The 21,028-nt window shown below is 31.9% G+C and overlaps 1 protein-coding gene across 21 annotated transcripts in view; it reads left to right on the forward strand.

Moving 5' to 3' along the window:
* Window positions 1–21,028, forward strand: part of Cac (calcium voltage-gated channel subunit cacophony) — a 157,436-nt gene that overhangs the window by 93,382 nt on the left and 43,026 nt on the right. For 14 of the 21 annotated variants that reach the window (XM_083051954.1, XM_083051952.1, XM_083051958.1 and 11 more), the window contains exons 3-12: window positions 6,689–6,812; window positions 7,150–7,544; window positions 11,644–11,747; window positions 13,098–13,253; window positions 13,633–13,850; window positions 15,453–15,556; window positions 16,582–16,697; window positions 17,104–17,163; window positions 17,781–17,882; window positions 18,482–18,520. In XM_083051954.1, coding sequence (XP_082908080.1) covers window positions 6,689–6,812; window positions 7,150–7,544; window positions 11,644–11,747; window positions 13,098–13,253; window positions 13,633–13,850; window positions 15,453–15,556; window positions 16,582–16,697; window positions 17,104–17,163; window positions 17,781–17,882; window positions 18,482–18,520 — 1,418 coding nt within the window. Of the gene's footprint in view, window positions 1–6,688; window positions 6,813–7,149; window positions 7,545–8,378; window positions 8,480–11,643; window positions 11,748–13,097; window positions 13,254–13,632; window positions 13,851–15,452; window positions 15,557–16,581; window positions 16,698–17,103; window positions 17,164–17,780; window positions 17,883–18,481; window positions 18,521–21,028 lie in introns of all 21 variants that reach the window. The other 7 variants (XM_083051961.1, XM_083051959.1, XM_083051965.1 and 4 more) reach the window with 3 other exon arrangements.

A 21,028-nucleotide genomic window follows, 5' to 3' on the forward strand; every position in this document is an offset into this window, starting at 1 on the left:
ATTCGAAAAGGTTTATATCTCTTTGGGAAAAGGAAAAATAATGGAACGGCCTTGCGACGCGCGATGGCGTCGCGTTGCTGCTTGCCTGTCGATCCGGAATCGAAGGTCAATTATTTTTAATGTTCCTTCGTCTCTCTTTCGTTGGCGCCTGCCGGCTGGCCGCCTATACATATAGATATATTCGATTCACACAGCCTAATCAATCTGTCATTTGCAATTAATAGCGAAGTCAGTTTGCGATTTAATGCGCTATCTTTCGCCAAAATTAGGAAAAATAGTCGAAATTGAATAATTGTACAATGATCGAAGTTGCATCCAGGAATTGGGAAAAGTCATTGCGACACTATTATTAATTTATTAGATATAATTTTAATATTTGAGCTTTTTCTGCAATTGGGAAGATAGAGAGAGAGAGAGGGAGAGGAAGGGGGAATTAAATATTCCTTTTTTTATGATGAGTTATAATTAAATTACAAGGCAAGAATTATTTTTATTTGATCTACCATTTCAGCTCGACGTTACTCTTATCTTTTATGCATAGATTCATATAGCGAGCTGCATTGATATCCGTTAACAATATCCGACCCCTATTAGAAATGTACATAATTAACGAGGCAAATTACCGGCAAATAATGTAATAAATCGATAAGTTCTTACGGCGTGCACTCTACAGCTAACTAGGGCCAATATAAGATAGAATTAGTATTCCTCAATAAGTTCTCGAAACTCTTTGAGAATAATTTATCTTGCTCCACGTATTTCAGAGGGAACAAATATATTTTCCTTTCCTACCGATTATCTGAGATAGTAGCTACATTTGTAGCTTTCGCTCGTTACTTCAATTAGTAAGAATTAGGATCTTCCTCGACTGTGAACTCTATTGCGGCACAAGCAGTTTTTATCCAGAGTTTGCCCTCCTAATTTCTTACGGAAATATTCTTCGTCAGACAGAAATGTTTAAGAACTAGAACGTTTAAATTTAGCATCTCGTCGAATAAGCCATTTTGCGTCTACAAATCTCGTAATTTCTCTCGCGTGTCTTAGAGCGAAAATAATTGAAAAATTAAGCCTGTCTCTATTTTTATCAAGATTATTCTGAAATCGCATTTCTTCTAGACAGCAACTCTCAATATTTCCCTTCCAATTATTAAATGCCATCGCTCTTCCATTACTTATTTTATCAATTTAAAATATTAAATTTAGTCGCGTAAGAAAATTTAATCTCGCGGAGCTTCAAAAGCTGGACCTAGCGTTTTTTTTTGCGTAAGTGACTCGAATATCTAGTTCTCTACATGTTGCGGCGTCTCTTCGATCCCGAAATATTCACGGCTGAATATTTATGAAGTAACCGGACAGATGAAACCGGCAGAAAAAAAAATTTTCACCGAGCTTCCGCTCCGCGCGTATTAATTACTATCGATGAAAAACAGGAGGCATCCGGCAACATGACCATTTGGCACGATTCGCATTCCGCCATTATTTGCTAACCGGTAAAAACTGCGCTCCGACACAACGTTGCACTGCGACATAACGTTGTTGCATAAATCGTGATTAACCCCTTCGCGAGGGCTGGATGCAATTCGTTGCAAGTGCAAGACAACCCTGCGCTCGTTTTATGATGGCGATATATTGTAAATAAGTATCATCTGAAAACCGTATCACATTTAATTCCTCTAACTTCTTTAAATTCAATTTCAGAAATATCAAATTTTGATAACGCGATGAATTTTTTATGAGATACATCATTATCATACATCCATAAAAATATATTTAATTTATATATATATTTAAGAAAAATAAAGAGTAAGATAGATGTGACTTTTAAGCAGCACTTCGATATTTAAAGATTTGCATTACTCGAATTTATCGAGAAACAAATAACGCGAACGAATTAGAATTTTATTTACTATAAATTTTATAAAATAGATTACAAAAAAAATCACGCGTGACAAAGCGGATCTAATTTCGCAGAGACACAGAGGGAAATACATTTCGCTATTTTAATAATCATTAATTCAAGTCCGACTAATCTCGCCGAAGGATTACACCTGTTGCTGATGTAACAATCTCCACAATCGCAATTGAATCCTTTCATTACATATATTGCTCTACTTCGCGGCGTGTGTCCTTGCAAAATGGACACACGGACAAGTCGGCGATTCATTTTCGAGAGTAGTATTGATCTCACCGTTACAGAATAAACTGGATCAATTATTACTGTCCTGTTCTCAATAATTCAGCGACGTTAGGCCGAGCCACGAACAAGCATCAGCAACAAATGAGGATTGTTTTATCTATTTTTCAATATTTTATATACATATGTATATATGATTTATTTTTTTCTCATACTTGATTTTTTTAATTCTAGATATTAGGAAACAGAAATTTTCTCAACTTATGTCTAATAATTAACAGTTTACTATGTATGCATAAAATTTAATTTTTTTTTCTAATCATACATAATTGGCATTAAAATTCATAATTTGCAATTTATTGAAATTTATTTGAAAATAATAATAAATATAGTTTAAAAATACAAGACACATCAATTTAATTAATATTTCGATTGGAAATGCAAGATTGGTCGGACAATTAAGCAACAAGTGACAGATGATGAAAAGCTGATATACATATAATCGTGTTTGGCTTTTTTCATTCAAAAATATTTCTGAAACGAGCATGCATTTATCGTTTTATTTTAAGCTTGACGATTCCGTCGAGGCTTGGCATCATAATTATTTTTTGCGAATTCCTATCCCAGGTCGGCGCCGCTTTGTCGGTCGCCGGCAGAAATGGCCCAAGTAAAGCAGAGGGAAGGGTCTCGTAAAGCGGGATAAGGGAGCGCTGAAAGTAGCTGATAAAATTGGCAGACGCTACTCCACTCTCCACGTATTATATATTTGATTCTCTCTGGATATATATATAAATCAAACAATCTCCACGCGAACTTTTTCCTTCGAGTCGTTTACGGTTAAATGTCGTATGTCGGCTATAATAGCGACAAATAGCGACAAATAGCGAAACTTTATCTGTTATTGTACCTTATGCACAAAATGTTTTCGAGCGACGCATATGAAGAAAAGATTCGTGACAAATGCTTCGATTAATTTGTAATCAAAATTTATTTCTTCCTCTAATTTTAAAATCTTGAAATGTCGTTTGTGAATTTTAAATGACATATGTAGGTATACAATTGTTAGATATTTAATTTAAAATTTTTATATAATTTGTTTAAAATTAAAATAAAAGTAGTACTTGCCCATATAAAAACAGGGAATATATTTGATTAATTATTATATAAATTATTACAATAGGTGATGCAGTATTAGATTTATCAGTATCAAATTTGCTTCATGCAATATCAGATAAATCTTTTCCGAAGAGATTTGCTTTTCAATCACGATATTTCACGCTGCTCGATTGTATTTAGAGGAAAAATAGAGCGCATATCGATGTTCTCTTTCTCCCTCTCCCCCTACCCCTCTCTCTCTTTCTCTCAAAAAGATCTCGAGCATTCTTCACAGATTTTCAAGAGACATCCCAAATTCAGCTACGATCGATTGAGAATAGACTCCTCCCCGCGTTGTGCAAATTCAGCATCGAGCTTTTTTTAGAACGATGACAGGAGTGAAATCTGTGGCGCTCGACTGAATCACTAATATTCGATTAGAAAATTATTTTTATTTACGTTGATGTCGTATTCTCTTCCAAAAAGTTATTGAGATATTTAAATTTTTTATTACTAACTCTAAATGTTATATCTATGAAATATTGATAAATATAATTTGAAAAATTACGAAATTCTTTGAAAAATTGTTCATAGAATACCTATTATTATAAAGAATGTAAAAATATATCCAAAGTAGAAAAATCTGTAACTACTTTAGTGAATTTAAAATTAATTAATAAAATTAATAGACTGTTTCTTTAACAGAGATTTTACAGCCTTACTCTTCATGCATACACATACAATTTTTCAATCTTTTATAAATATTAATTAATTAATTAAAAGTCTCTTATATAAGATATATAAAATAAAATATAAAATATAAAATATATTAATAATATATAAAATGTTAACAAAGTTCAAATGTTAATTGGATTTATTTTCAAGCAAAGTATTTGTTACGTCAAGATTAGTATACATATACCTATCTGTTTTATTAAAAACGGTTTATAGAGATAATATATAGAATAGATCAAATATATTGAATTTTTTCTCATTCTCTTCGATTCTCATTCCAGACGCGATTTTACGAGCATAGCAATTTCGTCACATCGGCGTTATTGCATGCAGTGATGTATTATGCGAAAGCGAGGATGCAACGACGAGAGATTCTTGCCGTGAATTATTGCATTATCGTGTGCTTTGATTGCACTCACTTACTCCATTCCTCTCTTTCTCTCTCTTTCTCTCTCTATTACGCGAGAGAGCACGCATACAGGGTATCTGTCGCAAAAGTCTCGACTAATGCACTTAATTGAACCCAGAGCCGCCACGTTACGCATCTCCGTCCGTCATTAATGAGATCTTTTATGCAATCTCTCTGAGGCATCGCCCGCCTGCATGATGTGAATAATTTTGCCAAAATTTTCTGCACACTACATACATTTTTAATGATTCGCAATATGTTATGCATTTTGGAAGGAGAATTTCAAGAATCTTGTCAATATATACACATATAATAAAAAAGATGTATATATACACACATATATATATAGTAATAAATTTAAAAAATAATATTTTTAAAGTTAATGTTTATGTAAAAGTAAAAATAGTAGAATAATAATTTTTATCATTTTTTTTATACGTTATATGCATATTCTGTACCTTTTGTACTAAACATGATTGTGCATTTTTTAAAATTTTGAGATATTTATCTAATATAAACTGATGATTATATTAAATAGATAACATAGACAGCTATAGAACTGTCTGTTAATTAATATCTAATCTATGCTCCTTTTTGAAGGAATAATAAAATAAATAGCGATTATCTTTTAAAAATTCTTTCATTAAACATTCTTCAATTAAACTATTAAATCATTGAAGCATTATACTGTGTTGTACACTGGAAAACAAATTTTTGTTAACTTGACTAAATCGTTTAACTAAATATTATTCTATTAATTGAACATATAGAAATATTTAAATTAAATATAACATATTAAATCTAACAAAACGTATATTTAACTTAAATACTAATATATGTTCAATTAACAAAATAATAATTTAGTTGAATGGTTTAGTCAAGTTAACAAATTTTTTTTTAGTGTACCACATTATGTATTATTATGGTTTTAATTATCCAACTGACTTTTATGTAAAGTTATCCAGTTCGTGAAATTACTATTCTTTAATGAATATTACTAATTAGCAGAGATTATTGATAAGCTAGAATTATATTACAATAGCCATCATACAATTCCTTTTCTAAAAAAGATACGTAAAGTCGATACTCGTATATATCGAAGTTTATTGTTGTCGCTTTTCCGCGATGCTCATTGACTGTCAAGATTTGCGTTGTGCGTTATATTCGTAGCATCGAGAGGCTGTCATCGCGAGGGTTAGCAATTTGGTAGTTTGTTCAAAATAAAATAAAATAAAATAATGATATTAGTTTTAAATAATATATTATAATACTTTAAACTCAATTAATATTTTTGACAGTTATCAGCTGATTCCTATCAAAAAATATTAATCACGGATAAAGTATTATAACATATTATTTAAAACATATTATTTTATTTTATTTTATTTTGAACAAACTGTTAAACTATTAACCCTCGCGATGACAGCCTCTCGATGCTACGAATATAATGCACAATGCGAATCGAAACAGTTAATCTGCATCGCGGAAAAGATGCAACAATACTTGCGAGAATCGCCTTAACATACTTTTTTTTAAAAAAGAGATGTTATAATATGTATTTTAAATTCAATTAATATTTTTGACAATAACCAGCTGATTTTTGTCAAAAAATATTAATCGCGAATAAGATATTATATGACATATTATTTTAAATGTTACTCTATTTTAATATTTTCAACATATTATATACATATTATATACATCTCCATATTACCGCTTTAGAAATGTTACAAAATAAATAATTTATCACTCACCGATACGTACAATAGCGGAGTTGTAGTACACAGCACACATTGATCTGAAAACAAAATATTCAAATTATGTATATACATATGTGTGTGTCGAATATCTCATAAACAATACAGTTTAGAAAAAATGTTTTTATATTAAAATAATATAATATGTTTTAAGTTTTAAATAATATGTTATAATACTTTAAACTCGATTAATATTTTTGACAGTTATCAGCTGATTTCTGTCAAAAAATATTAATCGAAAATAAGATATTATAACATATTACTATTTTAATTTTTATAACATATTTTTATTTTAAAATTTAATTAGTAAATTAACGCTTTAATCAACTGATTTCTGTAAAAAAGTATTAATCAAGTTTAAATAAACTTGATATTATTTTTTTTTAATATCATTTTTTAAATATAAAACCGAAGAATGGCGCGCCTGTAGCCCGCGCTTGGGTTGTTCTAGTCATTAATAAAATATAATTGACTCATAAACCATAGACCATAATCTCTTGATAATTTCGATCGCACTTTAAATATACAAATTATTAACCCTTTTCATCCCCTTTTCAGGTTGGCAGCAGCGCAAGAGGCGGCACAAAGGGACGCTGGATACGCGAGTCAGTACTACGGGAGAAGGTCGAGGTTGGCCGGACTGAGGAGTGGTCTCGGTGACTGGACTAGCTTCGGAGGGGAGGTAAGCTGTCATTAAATTGTGTAACAATTAAAATTTCATTCGCAAAAACTTCAAAAATATTTTAAGCAAACATATATATTATTATATGTATCGTTACAATTAATTATGAGAAAATTACTACGATAAATTGAATTAATTATACTACCATGAGAAATAAACAGAGGTCACAAACATGTACGAATAAATTACATTATATATAATTTTTCAAAATCTCTATGCGAATAACTCGGATGAATAAGATGTTTCTAGTCCAGTTTTTTTACTCGCTTTTCAACCTTAAAAGAGCTCATCGCGCTCTTTCGGCGAAATTTCATTTTCCGATACCGACGTTCTTCAGGTACCTGGTCTGGTGGATATGGCGCCAGGCCGGGATCAGGGCGGAGGGGCGGGTGGCGGTGGGGAAGGCGGCAAGGGCACCTCGTCGTTGTTTATGCTGTCGGAGGATAACTGCATACGGAAGCATACGCGCTTCATCATCGAGTGGCCGCCCTTCGAGTACGCCGTCCTGCTCACCATCATCGCCAATTGCGTGGTCCTCGCCCTCGAGGAGCATCTGCCGAACCATGACAAGACCATACTCGCACAGAGCCTCGAGGCCACGGAGATCTACTTCCTCGGGATCTTCTGCGTCGAGGCGAGCCTCAAGATCCTCGCTCTCGGCTTCGTCCTCCACCGCGGCTCCTACCTGCGCAACATCTGGAACATCATGGACTTCTTCGTCGTGGTAACCGGGTAAGAATCGAGAGCTTCTTTGTCAGCAAAGTTCTTCCTTTCGTTTCCTTCCATTATTCCCTCTCTGTATTTTCTGATTACTTTCTCTTACAGTGATGTTTAAACAATTACTCTCGTATCCTCGGAGGAAGACAGTTTCCCGAAATTATTAATTTTTTTTATTAATTATTTGATCCGATACGAGTAAAATAATATCACGTTTTATTTATATGAAAGAATAAGCAATTTTATGTTTAAGTTTATATTACTATATTTTTCTATATATACATTTACATCTCTTACATAAATAGGACAAATCATTAATATTGATCATTCTCAAGAGAGACAAATATTGTTTCGTCTAGTAATTAATTTACGATCAAAGCGAGCGACAAAATAAACCTCTTTGCCTAATTACACCCCTATAAGGAAACAAGATATTGGAGGAATCAATTTCACTAACATTGCCAGGCGAGATATTTAATTTCAGCCCTTGCGGGCGTGAGATTTGAAATCTATATAATGCTTTACAAATAAGACAATTTTTAATATTCTTTAAAATCTAAGTAAATAAAGGGAAACACGTGCGCGAAAAGAGCGATAAAAAATATTTTACTTACTTAAAAAATTCATAAATTCCTGTTGAGAAATTTACAGCTGATTTAATATATTTACATATTGATTTTTTGATAAAACTACATGTAATAACGTGGTCTTCTGATGCCATCGAGAAAATAATTGTAATATCCTGGCAACGTAATTCATGAATTGATCTCTCCAGCCATAGGACTTAAAGAAACACGTCGACCACCATACCGATTGGTCAGATAGATTTTAGAGTGATCCTTGAATTAGGTCGATGACCGTGTTCGCCGAAACAAACGTGGACGTCGACCTGCGTATGCTACGTTCCTTCAGGGTCCTCAGACCGCTAAAGCTGGTTTCGAAAATTCCAAGTGAGTCAGTCAGAGTTCTGCGAAAGATCAGCAGCGATTAATAAACCACCCCAAGAGAGAGCCCTATCAATAACAAGTCGAGCTAATAGTCGAGCAGCAGTTGACTAACTAACTCCCCCGATCCTCCTTTGAGTCCTACCACATTGCGTTTTCTATGGCAATTTGTATGCATTCTCACAGTTACGAACATAGAGTTTTTAATGTCTTCGGCGCCGAAACTCTTAGCTCGATCTTTCAGTTTCGGGCAATTCTGCTGCTTTAGTTGGTGCGACGTCTAGTTCTAGCAAGCGAGAGAAGCATCGACTTGAACTTGTCTATATATATATTTATATACTGTTAGTTCCTTCTAGCATCTTTTACGTTAATCTTCTAATTGCGTAATATAACGTCGTACATTTTTCGCTAGCCCCTTCGCTCTTAGAGGCTATATGGGTGTTTTAGATCAATTGATAAGTTTTAGATCAATTGATAAAAATTAGAATTGATAATGGGTAAAAGCTAGCTCAGTTGATGATCAATATTTGTTTTGAATATAAAAAATAATATATATATTTATATATAAAATCTCTGTCTATACGTTGCTTCTGAATAATCTTATTTAGATATATATATATTCTATTTTATCTAGAGGACTTGCGTGAATTAGTGATTAGATTTACAAGCAGTTTTAATTTACGAATATCGCAACTTGATACACACATGTTCTTCAAATTCGAAGAAAGCGTAGTTATACACAAGTACACCATTTACGTATAAATAAAGGTTCTTTTAGAGAAAATGTTAAATTTTAATATAAAGAATCTTTTTCACAATATAAAATTTCCGTAGCTATGCCTTTGCTAATAGTGACAGAGGAAAGAAATTCTGCTAATTAACGATAATGATGATAAAAACAGCTGTCACGTATTTGTCTTCCTTTATAACGATATAGCACAAGCGTTAGTAATGTTTTACATTTTCAATCTAGATATTTCTTAATAATTCTGATCTCTGATTTTTGATTTCTAATAGCTCTGTAGTCATTCTATGTAGAAAAACAAACACGTAGCGAGCAGTTTAGTCACCGTATTTAAAATTGGAATTAATCATTATTCTCTGCTAATTGTTAAGATATAATTTATAGCTCGTGTGTGTCTGTAAGAAAAAAACTAATTTGTTAATTAGTAGTTAATATTCTCCGAAAGTGTTTTCTTCGAAATAGCGATTTGGACCATTCGTTTCTGATTACGGTGAAGATGCGCTGTCATGAACAGGTAGACAAAAGGGGGAAAAAAAAAACACACATACTCACACAAATGTGATGACCCGCGCGGAACGATGCCTATATTTAGTGGTTAGCTATCTTTAGCTGCAGTCACGCTAAATAATAGAGTCGACTATACATTGTTAAATGAATACGTGTCCTTCTAGAGTATATAATACGTGTTTAACAGTGCGGCCGCTATTTACTAGATAGTTGTACTTTTAGACGTTTACGTTATACGACAGATCGAATCGTTGCTTTATATTTAATCATTTTATAGTGTTCGTAATTCTCGATGATGATTATCCTTTCTCGATTCTCATTGCTAGGATTCGCTTTCCGTTTTTCAGATTTTTTTTCATAAGCTTCATCACTTATCGACGGTCATCAACTATAGTTGTACGAGGTTTTTCATTATTATTAATAGTAAAGGATATAATTATTGTTTTAATAAAGAAGATTTCACTCTCTTGATGTTCTTGCTCAAGTTTCGAATATTTGATTGTCATAAAAATCTGTTGTTTCTTTTTGTTTCAAAATCTTTCTTCAAAATCTTTTATTTTCAAATTTAAGTGAATCTTTTTCTTCAATTTCATTTTCAGAAATAATCTGTAAAAAAAGCATATTGAAATTTAATTATTTTCAATGCAATCACTGTTTTGTAATGGAGACGTTTAAAGTGATTCTTAATATTTTTTGTAAAGCTAAGTAATTCTCTTCATTTCCCCAAATTTCATAAAAAAAATCAGGATTCTTTATTTATTAAAATTTTATTAATTTATTAAAATAAAAATACATTTTTATTATATGTGTTCCAGAATATAAAATGTAAAATTCAGAAAATCTGGTATATATATCAAAGTTTTTAATTCATTCTCCAGCAGGGTGGAAAAGATCTAGCACCTCTCTATAATATCTGTTCTGGATTGAAAAGAACCTTTCCGGAAAGCTGCTGTTATTGGCAAGAGTCAGAAATAGATGAGAAGCGGTCGCGCGCGCACGATGACCGCTCAGCGAACTGATATCTTTGAGAGACTAGAAGTTACATGCGATTATATTATCGCTAGCTCGCCCCAGCGTTTCACACGTTCTCCTAGACCTAGATATACAGTATTTTACATAGTCTAGAGAGAGAGAGAGAGAGAGAATACATCAATACATAGATACATTTACACGCCTATACATCGACCCTATTCCTCTCGTGACGCCCTATCCAGTAGATCATTGTCCTATCCTATCAGACCGTTTATTTTCACCTATAATATATACTGAATCTAATGACAGAAAATAGAGAAAAAAATATCTCTTCGAATATATTTATTACTGATAAAATATTTTTACTTAAAACTTTTATTATTAATTTTAATATAAATGTGTGATGAGAACTGTGAGAGAGAGATACTTTGATGATATATTACTTAAAACATATCATTATCTAAAATAAATAAATAAATAGTTTATGATTTTTTAACATTGAAATTTGTATACTGAACAATGCTGCGTAGGGTGAGCGAAAAAATTGTAAAAGTTAAATTACTTAAATTTATTTAATTCAAATTAAAATCAAAAATAAATCTTCTTCTCTTTCAAGTATTTGCTAAATTTATTTTTCTAAATTAATTCCAATTTTATCGGATTAAAATATAATTTTTCGGGATTCGCTGCAGACTAAGATCCGATTGTTCATCTATTTGCACTCTGAAAATCTAATTCACTTTAATCTTTTTAATCTCGATCGCATTTGAAAATTCCAACCGATCGCCCCGATAGCATTATCTCTTCTCCCTTTTCCTGGGCCTGGCTAGAAAACGCTAGTTAACCATCTAGTGGCCGTAGTCTAAGTATTTAAGAGTAGCGTGAGTATTAGTGTAATAGAGTAGTAAGTAGTAAAATGTGGCGGGTGTGTGTGTTTTTGGGACAGGATCGTGACGGCGTTCTCGCAAGGCATACACCTGGATATGGATCTGCGCACGTTGCGCGCGATACGCGTGTTGCGACCGCTCAAACTTGTCTCCGGCATACCGAGTGAGTAGCGCATCAGCACAGAAATTGGAAAAGCGTCGAGCGTCGGTCGAGGCTTTAAGACTCGAGGTTGCTCGACGCAACGAGAAGATCCAAAGAGATCTTGTATTGTCGGGAAGGCCTTGTCGGGAAGATTTCGTGGGATTTCGTTGCCACGAAATCTTCAAAAATAACGCGCGAGATAAAGACTCGTATTCACACCTTAAGTACATCTTTCCTAAACTCGTGACACTTTATATAATTAAATACTTTGAACAATTAAAATATCACGCAGTCATCTTTGTGAATAAATGCGCGATTTTAAATCGAGGTGTGAGTATGGGCTAAAGACACGTGGTTTCACTTAACTCTTAGCGCTAAATGTTTCATTTATGCATTCTATTATTACGCTTGATTACTATGCGTGCACGTTTGAATGTTTAAATGATAAAAATATTAATAAATAATACAAAATAATTTCACATGTGTAGAATAAAAAAATCATATATAATTACATTTGGCGCTAAAAAATGCAATCTCGTTGCTCGTGCAGTTTTTATATACGAATAAGTAACGAATGATTAGTTTTTACGGCTCGAAACTTCTTCGTGTCTCAGATTTGGATGCCTCGAAGATCAAATATGATCCGTCGTCGAAAATATATTTATTTCTCGAATAGTGGCTATATAGATTTTACGAGGAGCGATTTAATGAATATAAAATCAAGTCAATAGATGAGAGTGTAGTCATATATTTAATCGAAAATATATATATATATATATATATTACCCGTAGGACGCTTTCTCTATCGAATTAGATCGATCGTTTGTTTTATGTTAGTAGTATTGCCCAGGTAGATATTATTGAAAGCTCGATGTTGTATTTAGATGCGGCGGAGGTGTCCTAATTCTTAGACGCAGAATCATTTCGAGTGATATCGAATATTCATATAATTTTCAAATTAATTTTTAATTAATTTCGAGCCAGATTAATATACAATTTATTTTTTAGAAATTTCACAAGATAAAACAATAATTTTTCTTATCACGTCTGTGTAAAGAATAATTGTTATTTACAATTATTCAAGCTACAAATAAAATATTATCCTGTTGTTAATTAGAGACTAATTTTGGTGCTTTGACAAATATTAACACTATGTTACACTCAATTGCATTATGTTACGGTAACGTTACATTATTTATATATAAAAATTTATATAAAAATTACCGTGCAGTTTCTCGGGAACGATAAGCAATAAAACGAGATATGCACGAACAGGGAGAAATAAAAGTTGTACCGAGCATGAAATTTCGCATTGATCCTACGAGAATGATGGTTGGACCTAATTACTCCTCGGCAATTTTTTGCGCATAGGTCTTCAGGTGGTGCTCAAGTCTATCATCAAGGCGATGGCCCCGCTGCTGCAGATCGGCTTGCTGGTACTCTTCGCCATCGTGATATTCGCCATCATCGGCCTCGAGTTTTATTCGGGAACCTTGCATAAAACGTGCTACAGTATAGAGGACTTTAGTGAGTGTACTCGCAAATTCAGCCAGCTTCTCAGAAATTTTCGAATAATGCTAGTTTTTATAATATACTCTCTGTTTGCTTTATTTTTTATATATATTTAGCTTTGATTTAATATATAAAGAATTATAAAGGAAAAAGATTCGAGAATATTGTGTACGCGATTATATATTTAATATAATATAAAATAAAAGATATAAATATAGAAAAATAAAGCAAATAAATATTATATATATGCATATATGTTATATTTACTCAAACATTTAATAAAATATACGTATATAGAAAGAAAATTGATTTTTTAAAATTCCTTTTTGAGAGTCTTTTGCGGGCGCTCTGTCATTAATGTATTCAAGACATTTTATAATACTGGATGTTGCAGGTAAAATCGTAAAGGAGGGCGAGCAAGCGAGCCCATGCAACATGGACACTGAGGCTGAGGATTTCGGGGCCCATGCGTGCGCAGAGAACGTCTCGATATGCAGGGAACAGTGGGAGGGACCAAACTCGGGCATCACCAGCTTCGATAACATCGGATTTGCCATGCTCACTGTCTTCCAGTGTATCACTATGGAGGGCTGGACTGCCATATTGTACTGGGTAAAGCAAGAAATATGTTCTTCAGTGTTAAAAATCCTTTTCATGTTCTTCAAACTATCTATCGTCTTTTTCTCTCTCTCTCTCTCTCTCTCTCTCTTTTCTTTCTCTTTGCTAAATTTTTGCCCTCATTATCGCGCACGATTTGTCCAACTCAGTGTACCTCTTTTTCTCGTTACATCAAAGATCGATAGTCAAAATTCTCAAATCTGTGTACCCTATAGAATGTTGCTATCAGTATCATCAGTTCTATATTAATTGCCCATGCTACATTTGGATATCGTATTTTTGTTTAACCAAATTTATTCCTTTTTAATTAATTCTCTGTCCATTGATCCTTATAGAAGAGAGAATATAACATTGAAAAATCAAATTTGATACGTGTATCCCTTTAACCCTCTATTATCCGCTTTTAAACGTTGATTCCTTTTACAATTAATTTCATCACTTTTCACTTCGGTCGTTGTACTTTTGTATTTTCGCCTCTCTTCTCTATGTTCGGCTTTAGCCAAATTTGTCGGCTTTCGGGTTCAGGAATGCAACAACAGCTAACACTGACGTATATGTTCACCTTGCTCAGTATAACATTGTCAGTTCCAGCCCACTTCTTCGATGTTTTAATATCAATGTTAACTGTATCTTTCAATGTGTTTAATCCTTTCGTGACCGTATTAATCTATTTTAGATTATTTTTAACAAAATTAAATATATGTATAAATGTATATATATCTTTTTAGCACATTATAATATATGCTGAATGAGTAACATCTAAAGTTACCGACAAGATGTATTTGTTCACGAAAGAATTAATAATTAGCCGGTGGAACAAGAAGGGAATTTTAAATTATTGTTATAAACAATAATTTATTTCAAAGTTCTCCAATATTGCTTTACCAGCTATATAATAGGATTATTAACTGTTCTGTATCTCAAACATATTTCTTTAATCGGATAATCGGGGATAAAAAATGTCAGTTGGAAGAAAATGCCATGCTTTGAAATTACTTGAAAGTTTTTTAAAACCTAATATAGTATTGTATAGTTTTTTTTGAGGTAATAATAATTTTTCGATACATCTCGAATATTATTTAAATAGTTGAAATTAGTTTAAATAGTTGAAACCTGTATACTAGGTTACTTCTCGAGATAGTGGAGTAGTGATGTTAGGGAGATATAGCGAGTAGTCTCAGATCAATTCGACAATATGGCATGTTTCTCTGATTCTATTCTTTTTTTTTCCCCGGATTATACCTCCTAGCGATAGATTACAAGGTTTCATAAAATGTGATATTGTTTTGCGTAAATGAGGTCGGTGGATTTTTCAATCTATTTTTAGATTAAATTTACTCTTCATGTCGGACGAAATTTGTCTTTGTGAAGAGAAATGAAAATTATCGAATAACGATAAATAAATTTCGAGCTCTCACACCCGGACGACTACATTTATCGCGTCGGGTCTGGCACAGCGAGAGTACAGTCCGATGCCTCTATATCACATAACGGTGTCCCTTTGTCGTTAATTAATATATATCTTCGGCTGTGTAAACCGGCGCATATGTGTATACGCGACACTGCTCTTCATATCGATTCTGATCGGATTTGCAGACAAACGACGCTCTTGGCAATCGATGGAACTGGATTTACTTTATACCGTTGATCGTCCTTGGATCATTCTTCATGCTGAACTTAGTTCTTGGTGTCTTGAGCGGGTGAGTATACGTTCTCCCTAAAAGAAAAAAAATCTCCCGCGGCTTTTCCACCCACGCCGAAATAATTCACAGAGCGACGATCGTGAAAATTGCGAATAAAGTTCCATTACTTCAGAATCAATTTCTTTCCTCTCGTCAGGGAATTTTCTAATGAAAGAACGCGCGTCGAACGGCGGGCGGCTTATCGGAAAGCGAAGAGCAAGCGGCTCTTCACCACTGCGTTCAGTTCCTACTTAAAATGGATCACTCAAGCAGGTCTTCAATTAACAGACATTGCCTAAAATTAGCGTGCAATGAGTCGTATTCTCTTAGCGTGTTTAGCGCTGTCAAAATATAACATAAGCTAATCATCGTTTTACTATCTAAAAGAAGAAAAGAAGTCATCACAGAGTAGTTGTTCATTATAAAATTATTAATTACAGTAAATTCTGATTATTGTTTTATTAGAGTATCTTATTGTGTGATATTTTGCTGCTTTTATTGCAAAAAAGCCAACTACTTTCTAATTTATAATTCTTTTTATTCTCTGATTAGAAATGTACATGAATTATATTTATGATTAAAATAATAATATATAATCTTCGATATGTGAAAAATAACATTCAAGATTATATAATCATACTAAATACGCGATGAGAATACGATCCTAACTGCATATTTTATAGAAATGTAAATTTTTGGCAGCTCGTCTAATCAATTAACCACTGCTAGATTTAATATTTAATTAAGAAGAAGTAACACGCTTACGCAAAGAGAGTAGTTAACAATATTGATCCTGTATATAGTATATATTACTCACACCATAATACAAGCTAGTTTAAATCAATCTACGAAACGAGTATTTCGCAAAAAACAACTTTTTTTTCTAAAATATCTTTTATGGTATTTTATTCATACATTGTCAATTTACCAAACATGGTACTGCTAGAATATTCAACAGTATTGCCAGAAAGTTCTCTGTTAAACTTAATCTTTATAAAAGTGCTCCTGAGCAATCTCCCATGTCATCTGTATCACGCTTGTAGAGAGTTTGCGAAGGAGAGAGAGAAAGTGGAAAACCGACAGTCCTTCCTGAAGTTGCGAAGAGCGCAGCAACTTGAGCGCGAACTGAATTGTTACCTCAATTGGATCTGCAAAGCAGGTTAGACCAATTGCCGTGAAAAAAAATACGTGAATTGAAAAAGATCGACAGAAATCCATTTGGAATCCATGTGAAAAATATAGATATCTTGTGTTTTTTTTTTTCCAAAGAGGACATTATAAGTACACGATGAAATATAAGGTAGCAAATAATGTTTCGAGAATAAAGTTAAAAGCTGATAAGTAAAACATAGAAATGTGCAATTAATGTGTTTCATATATTTCAATCTGATTTCAAAGGTTGAAATTTTCTCGAAAACTTATATTCCTGTCGATCTATTTTAATTCTTTCATTCTGCAAAGAGTGTGCTTGCAAAAGCTTGTTGTACGCATGAATTGTTTCCGCGTATTAAAACATAGAAATATTTATATTGATTATTAATTAATACATAATATTTCCCTTTCAGAGGAAGTGATACTTGCCGAGGAGAGAACCACGGAAGAGGAGAAAATGCACATATTAGAAGGTTCATATAATGTATATTAACGTCATGAATATTCACTTTCTTAAAGTTTGCACTTTCGAAAAGATTTGCGAGGCGAGCTCTGTATTTCCGAAACGTGCTCATGCATATTTATATAAAGTGCTTTTCTATAAATGTACTTTCATTCATTTTTTTTTTTTTTTAAATGTAATCGAATGGATTTCGACTTATTCTTAGCGAGAAATACACTGGATGTGTTCATGAGTATTAATTTAATTCTCATCTATATTATGTAATAAATTACTTTGTTTTCCTTGACACCCTCGTATTTATACAAATGTATTTTAAATAATTACATTTTATTATATTTTTTCGTATTTATAGAGTCTATGCGTGATTTTATTCAAAATTATTGAAAGAAACGTAAGGAATATAAATAATTTAACATTATACGATTTACATGTTAGACCGTAAATTAAAAAATATGACAACATGATAATAATTATGTTGGCACTTTTTTTCATTCTTTTATTTATCGTTTTTTCAATATTGAGGATAAAACAAACTTGAAAATATTTTTAATAGCTGATAAAAGATTTAATTAAACGCCGTAATTTATCCGGAAAATTGACATAACTTTATCTTTATGTTCTACGCAGTAAGAAGAAGAGCGGCGGCGAAGAAGAAGAAATTGAAAAATCTTGGCAAGAGCAAAAGCACTGACACGGAGGAGGAGGAAGATCAGGACGATCAGGACGATGGTGAGTTGTATTTTGCTAATTCGACGTTCGTCATCGAATATTCTCTTCTTCTTGTTCACTTCTTTTACATTCGAGTTCTGACTCTTTCTCAGAGTGTTTGGACAAATATATTGTGAAAACGAGACCAAGTTCAAGTAGTAAGGGATTTCACGAGTTTTCAGTAGTAACTCGTAAATGTGAATCAACGATTTCCTAGAAAAAGTTGCAACAATATTAAGAAGCGATTAAGGAGCTTAAATTAATGAAATTTTAGACAAATAGATTTACGAAAATTTAAATTATAATCAATGTTAAAATTAGCTGAACAATTAAATCTGGAGAATGTATAAAACTATTGCAATATATTTTTAGAATTTGTGCAAAGGAAATCGTTGGTGTGCGAGAGATTTTGGCCTGCCTTCTTTTTTATCTCGTTCCAAAACTTCTCTCTATTTATTGGCACGTATTAGCGTATTTTCACGTTCATCGACGTTGATACTTTGCGGATTTATGCCTGATTTCTCTCTTTCCGTATCGAGAGGGAAAACAAAAGAACGATGCTGATTCCCTTCCCATAATTTTTGCCGAAATTGATGAACATTCTAAACACACGCTATCAGATGCTCCTCTTGTTTCAGTGCCTAAGAAAAAGCTCAAAGGTAACTACAACCGTGAATGCCATGACTTTTCATAAAGAGCAACGTAAAACAAGGCTGTATTCGTAATCTTACGTGTAACTGTCTTATTTTTGTATTTTTATTTGTAAGAGATTCTTTTGTGATTGGTAAATACACATATACAAGCAATATACAAGCAATATTGTGCGTATCACATTTACATATGATTAGACGCAGGCTATCGCTTGGTAAATAAAGTGTTTGATATCTTTTCGCGTATATACACAGGATCAATAGTCACGCATCTGTGGACATGTACAGTGGATGTGTGCAGAAATTAATTTTCTTGCAGTAAAACGTAGTTCCAATAGGATGGAAATTTAGATATAATTTCGGATAGCTCCACATGCTCTTGCTAAACGATACATTCTTTTTCAGAGAATATACGTTGTTCAAAATACTCGAAAATATACTTGACGATTACATTGATACAGCTTTCAAAGAATAACGATCAAAAATTGATTCAATATCTCAATATATCTCTTTTGCAAAAATAAAAATCACTATTTTAAAATGGAAAAGTATTTATTTATAACGCTTACATAATTTTGAATCGTGGATCTTCTCGCGTAAAAATATATACTGGCAAAGCGTACTTTACACACACCCTGACGAAGTATATTCGTCTCACGTAGCTAGATTACGTATTATTCATTGTAAACAACGCAGACTATAGGTACTCGTGGTAGAAAAATTAATTATTGCATTCTATGTAATTACTCGGATTGACTTAATGCTAATGTTGTGGCTGATACATATTACTTAAAACCACGCGGATATATTACGCAAGAAACAGATTCAAGAACTCTAGATAGCTAATTTATTTTTATTTTCTAGGTATTGCTTCTGACATAGCAACACATAAATTATACAATAAATATTATCTGTTCTTTGTAACCGAGAACATTCACACGATCGTTCAAAAATATACAAACTTTATTTTGCATGCTTTGAATCAGATTTAAAAGATATTATAATATAAATTTAGACAATCGAATTACGAAAATCAATAATATAATAATAAAAACGAGTACATTTTTGTTTTAAAAAGATCCTTTTCTAAAAAAGATACGTAAAGTCGATACTCGCATATATCGAAGTTTATTGTTGTCGCTTTTCCGCGATGCTCATTGGCTGTCAAGATTCGCGTTATATTCGTAGCATCGAGAGGCTGTCATCGCAAGGGTTAACAGTTTGACAGTTTGTTCAAAATAAAATAGAATAAAATAATAATATCAGTTTTAAATAATATGTTGTAATACTTTAAACTCGATTAATATTTTTGACAATTATCGGCTGATTTTTGTCAAAAAATATTAATCGCGGATAAAGTATTATAACATATTATTTACAATATATTATTATTTTAATATTTTTAGTATATTATTATTTTAAAATTTAATTAGCAAATTAACGCTTTATTGATTTTTTTTTACAGAAATCAGCTGATTAAAGCGTTAATTTGCTAATTAAATTTAAAAATAATAATATGTTAAAAATATTAAAATAGCAATATGTTGTAAAATTGTAAATAATATGTTATAATATACTTTATCCGCGATTAATATTTTTTGACAGAAATCAGCTGATAACTATCAAAAATATTAATCGAGTTTAAAGTATTATAACATATTATTTAAAACATAATTTTGAACAAACTATTAAACTACTAACCCTCGCGATGATAGCCTCTCGATGCTACAAATATAACGCACAATGCGAATCAAAACAATCAATCAGCATCGCGGAAAAGATGCAACATTACTTGCGAGAATCGACTTACAATTAACATGCCTTTTTTAGAAAGGGATGTTATAATATTTTAAATTCGATTAATATTTTTGACAATTATCAGCTGATTTTTGTCAAAAAATATTAATCGTGGATAAGATATTATAACATATTATTTAAAACATTATTATTTCAATATTTTCAACATTTTATATACACCCCCATTACCGCTATAAAAATGTTATAAAATAAACAATTTCTCACTCACCGATACGTTCAATAGTATGCGTGAATCGCACTGTGTATCGCAATGCTACCTGTAACAAATAAAATACATACATGTATTAGAATAATCTTATTATTTCGCATTATAACATACACAATATAAATATATAAGCTAGAATATTTAATTAGCAAATTTTATGTTTATTAATATTTTTTGACAGAAATCAGCTGATTAAAGCGCTAATTAATTTTATAAAATAAAAATGTTTTAAATAATATGTTATAATACTTTAAACTCGATTAATATTTTTGGCAGTTATCAGCTGATTTCTGTTAAAAAATATTAATAAAAAATAAGGTATTATAACATATTATTTACAACATATTACTATTTTAATTTTTATAACATCATTATTTTAAAATTTAATTAGCAAATTTTTGCTTCATTAATATTTTTTGACAGAAATCAGCTGATTAAAGCATTAATTTGCTAATTAATTTTTAAAATAATAATATATTATAAAAATTATATAA

The sequence above is a fragment of the Prenolepis imparis genome, unplaced genomic scaffold (genome assembly GCF_030444845.1).
Source record: "Prenolepis imparis isolate NDT839.2.m4 unplaced genomic scaffold, iyPreImpa1.0 SCAF_12, whole genome shotgun sequence".
Classification (NCBI taxonomy): domain Eukaryota; kingdom Metazoa; phylum Arthropoda; class Insecta; order Hymenoptera; family Formicidae; genus Prenolepis; species Prenolepis imparis.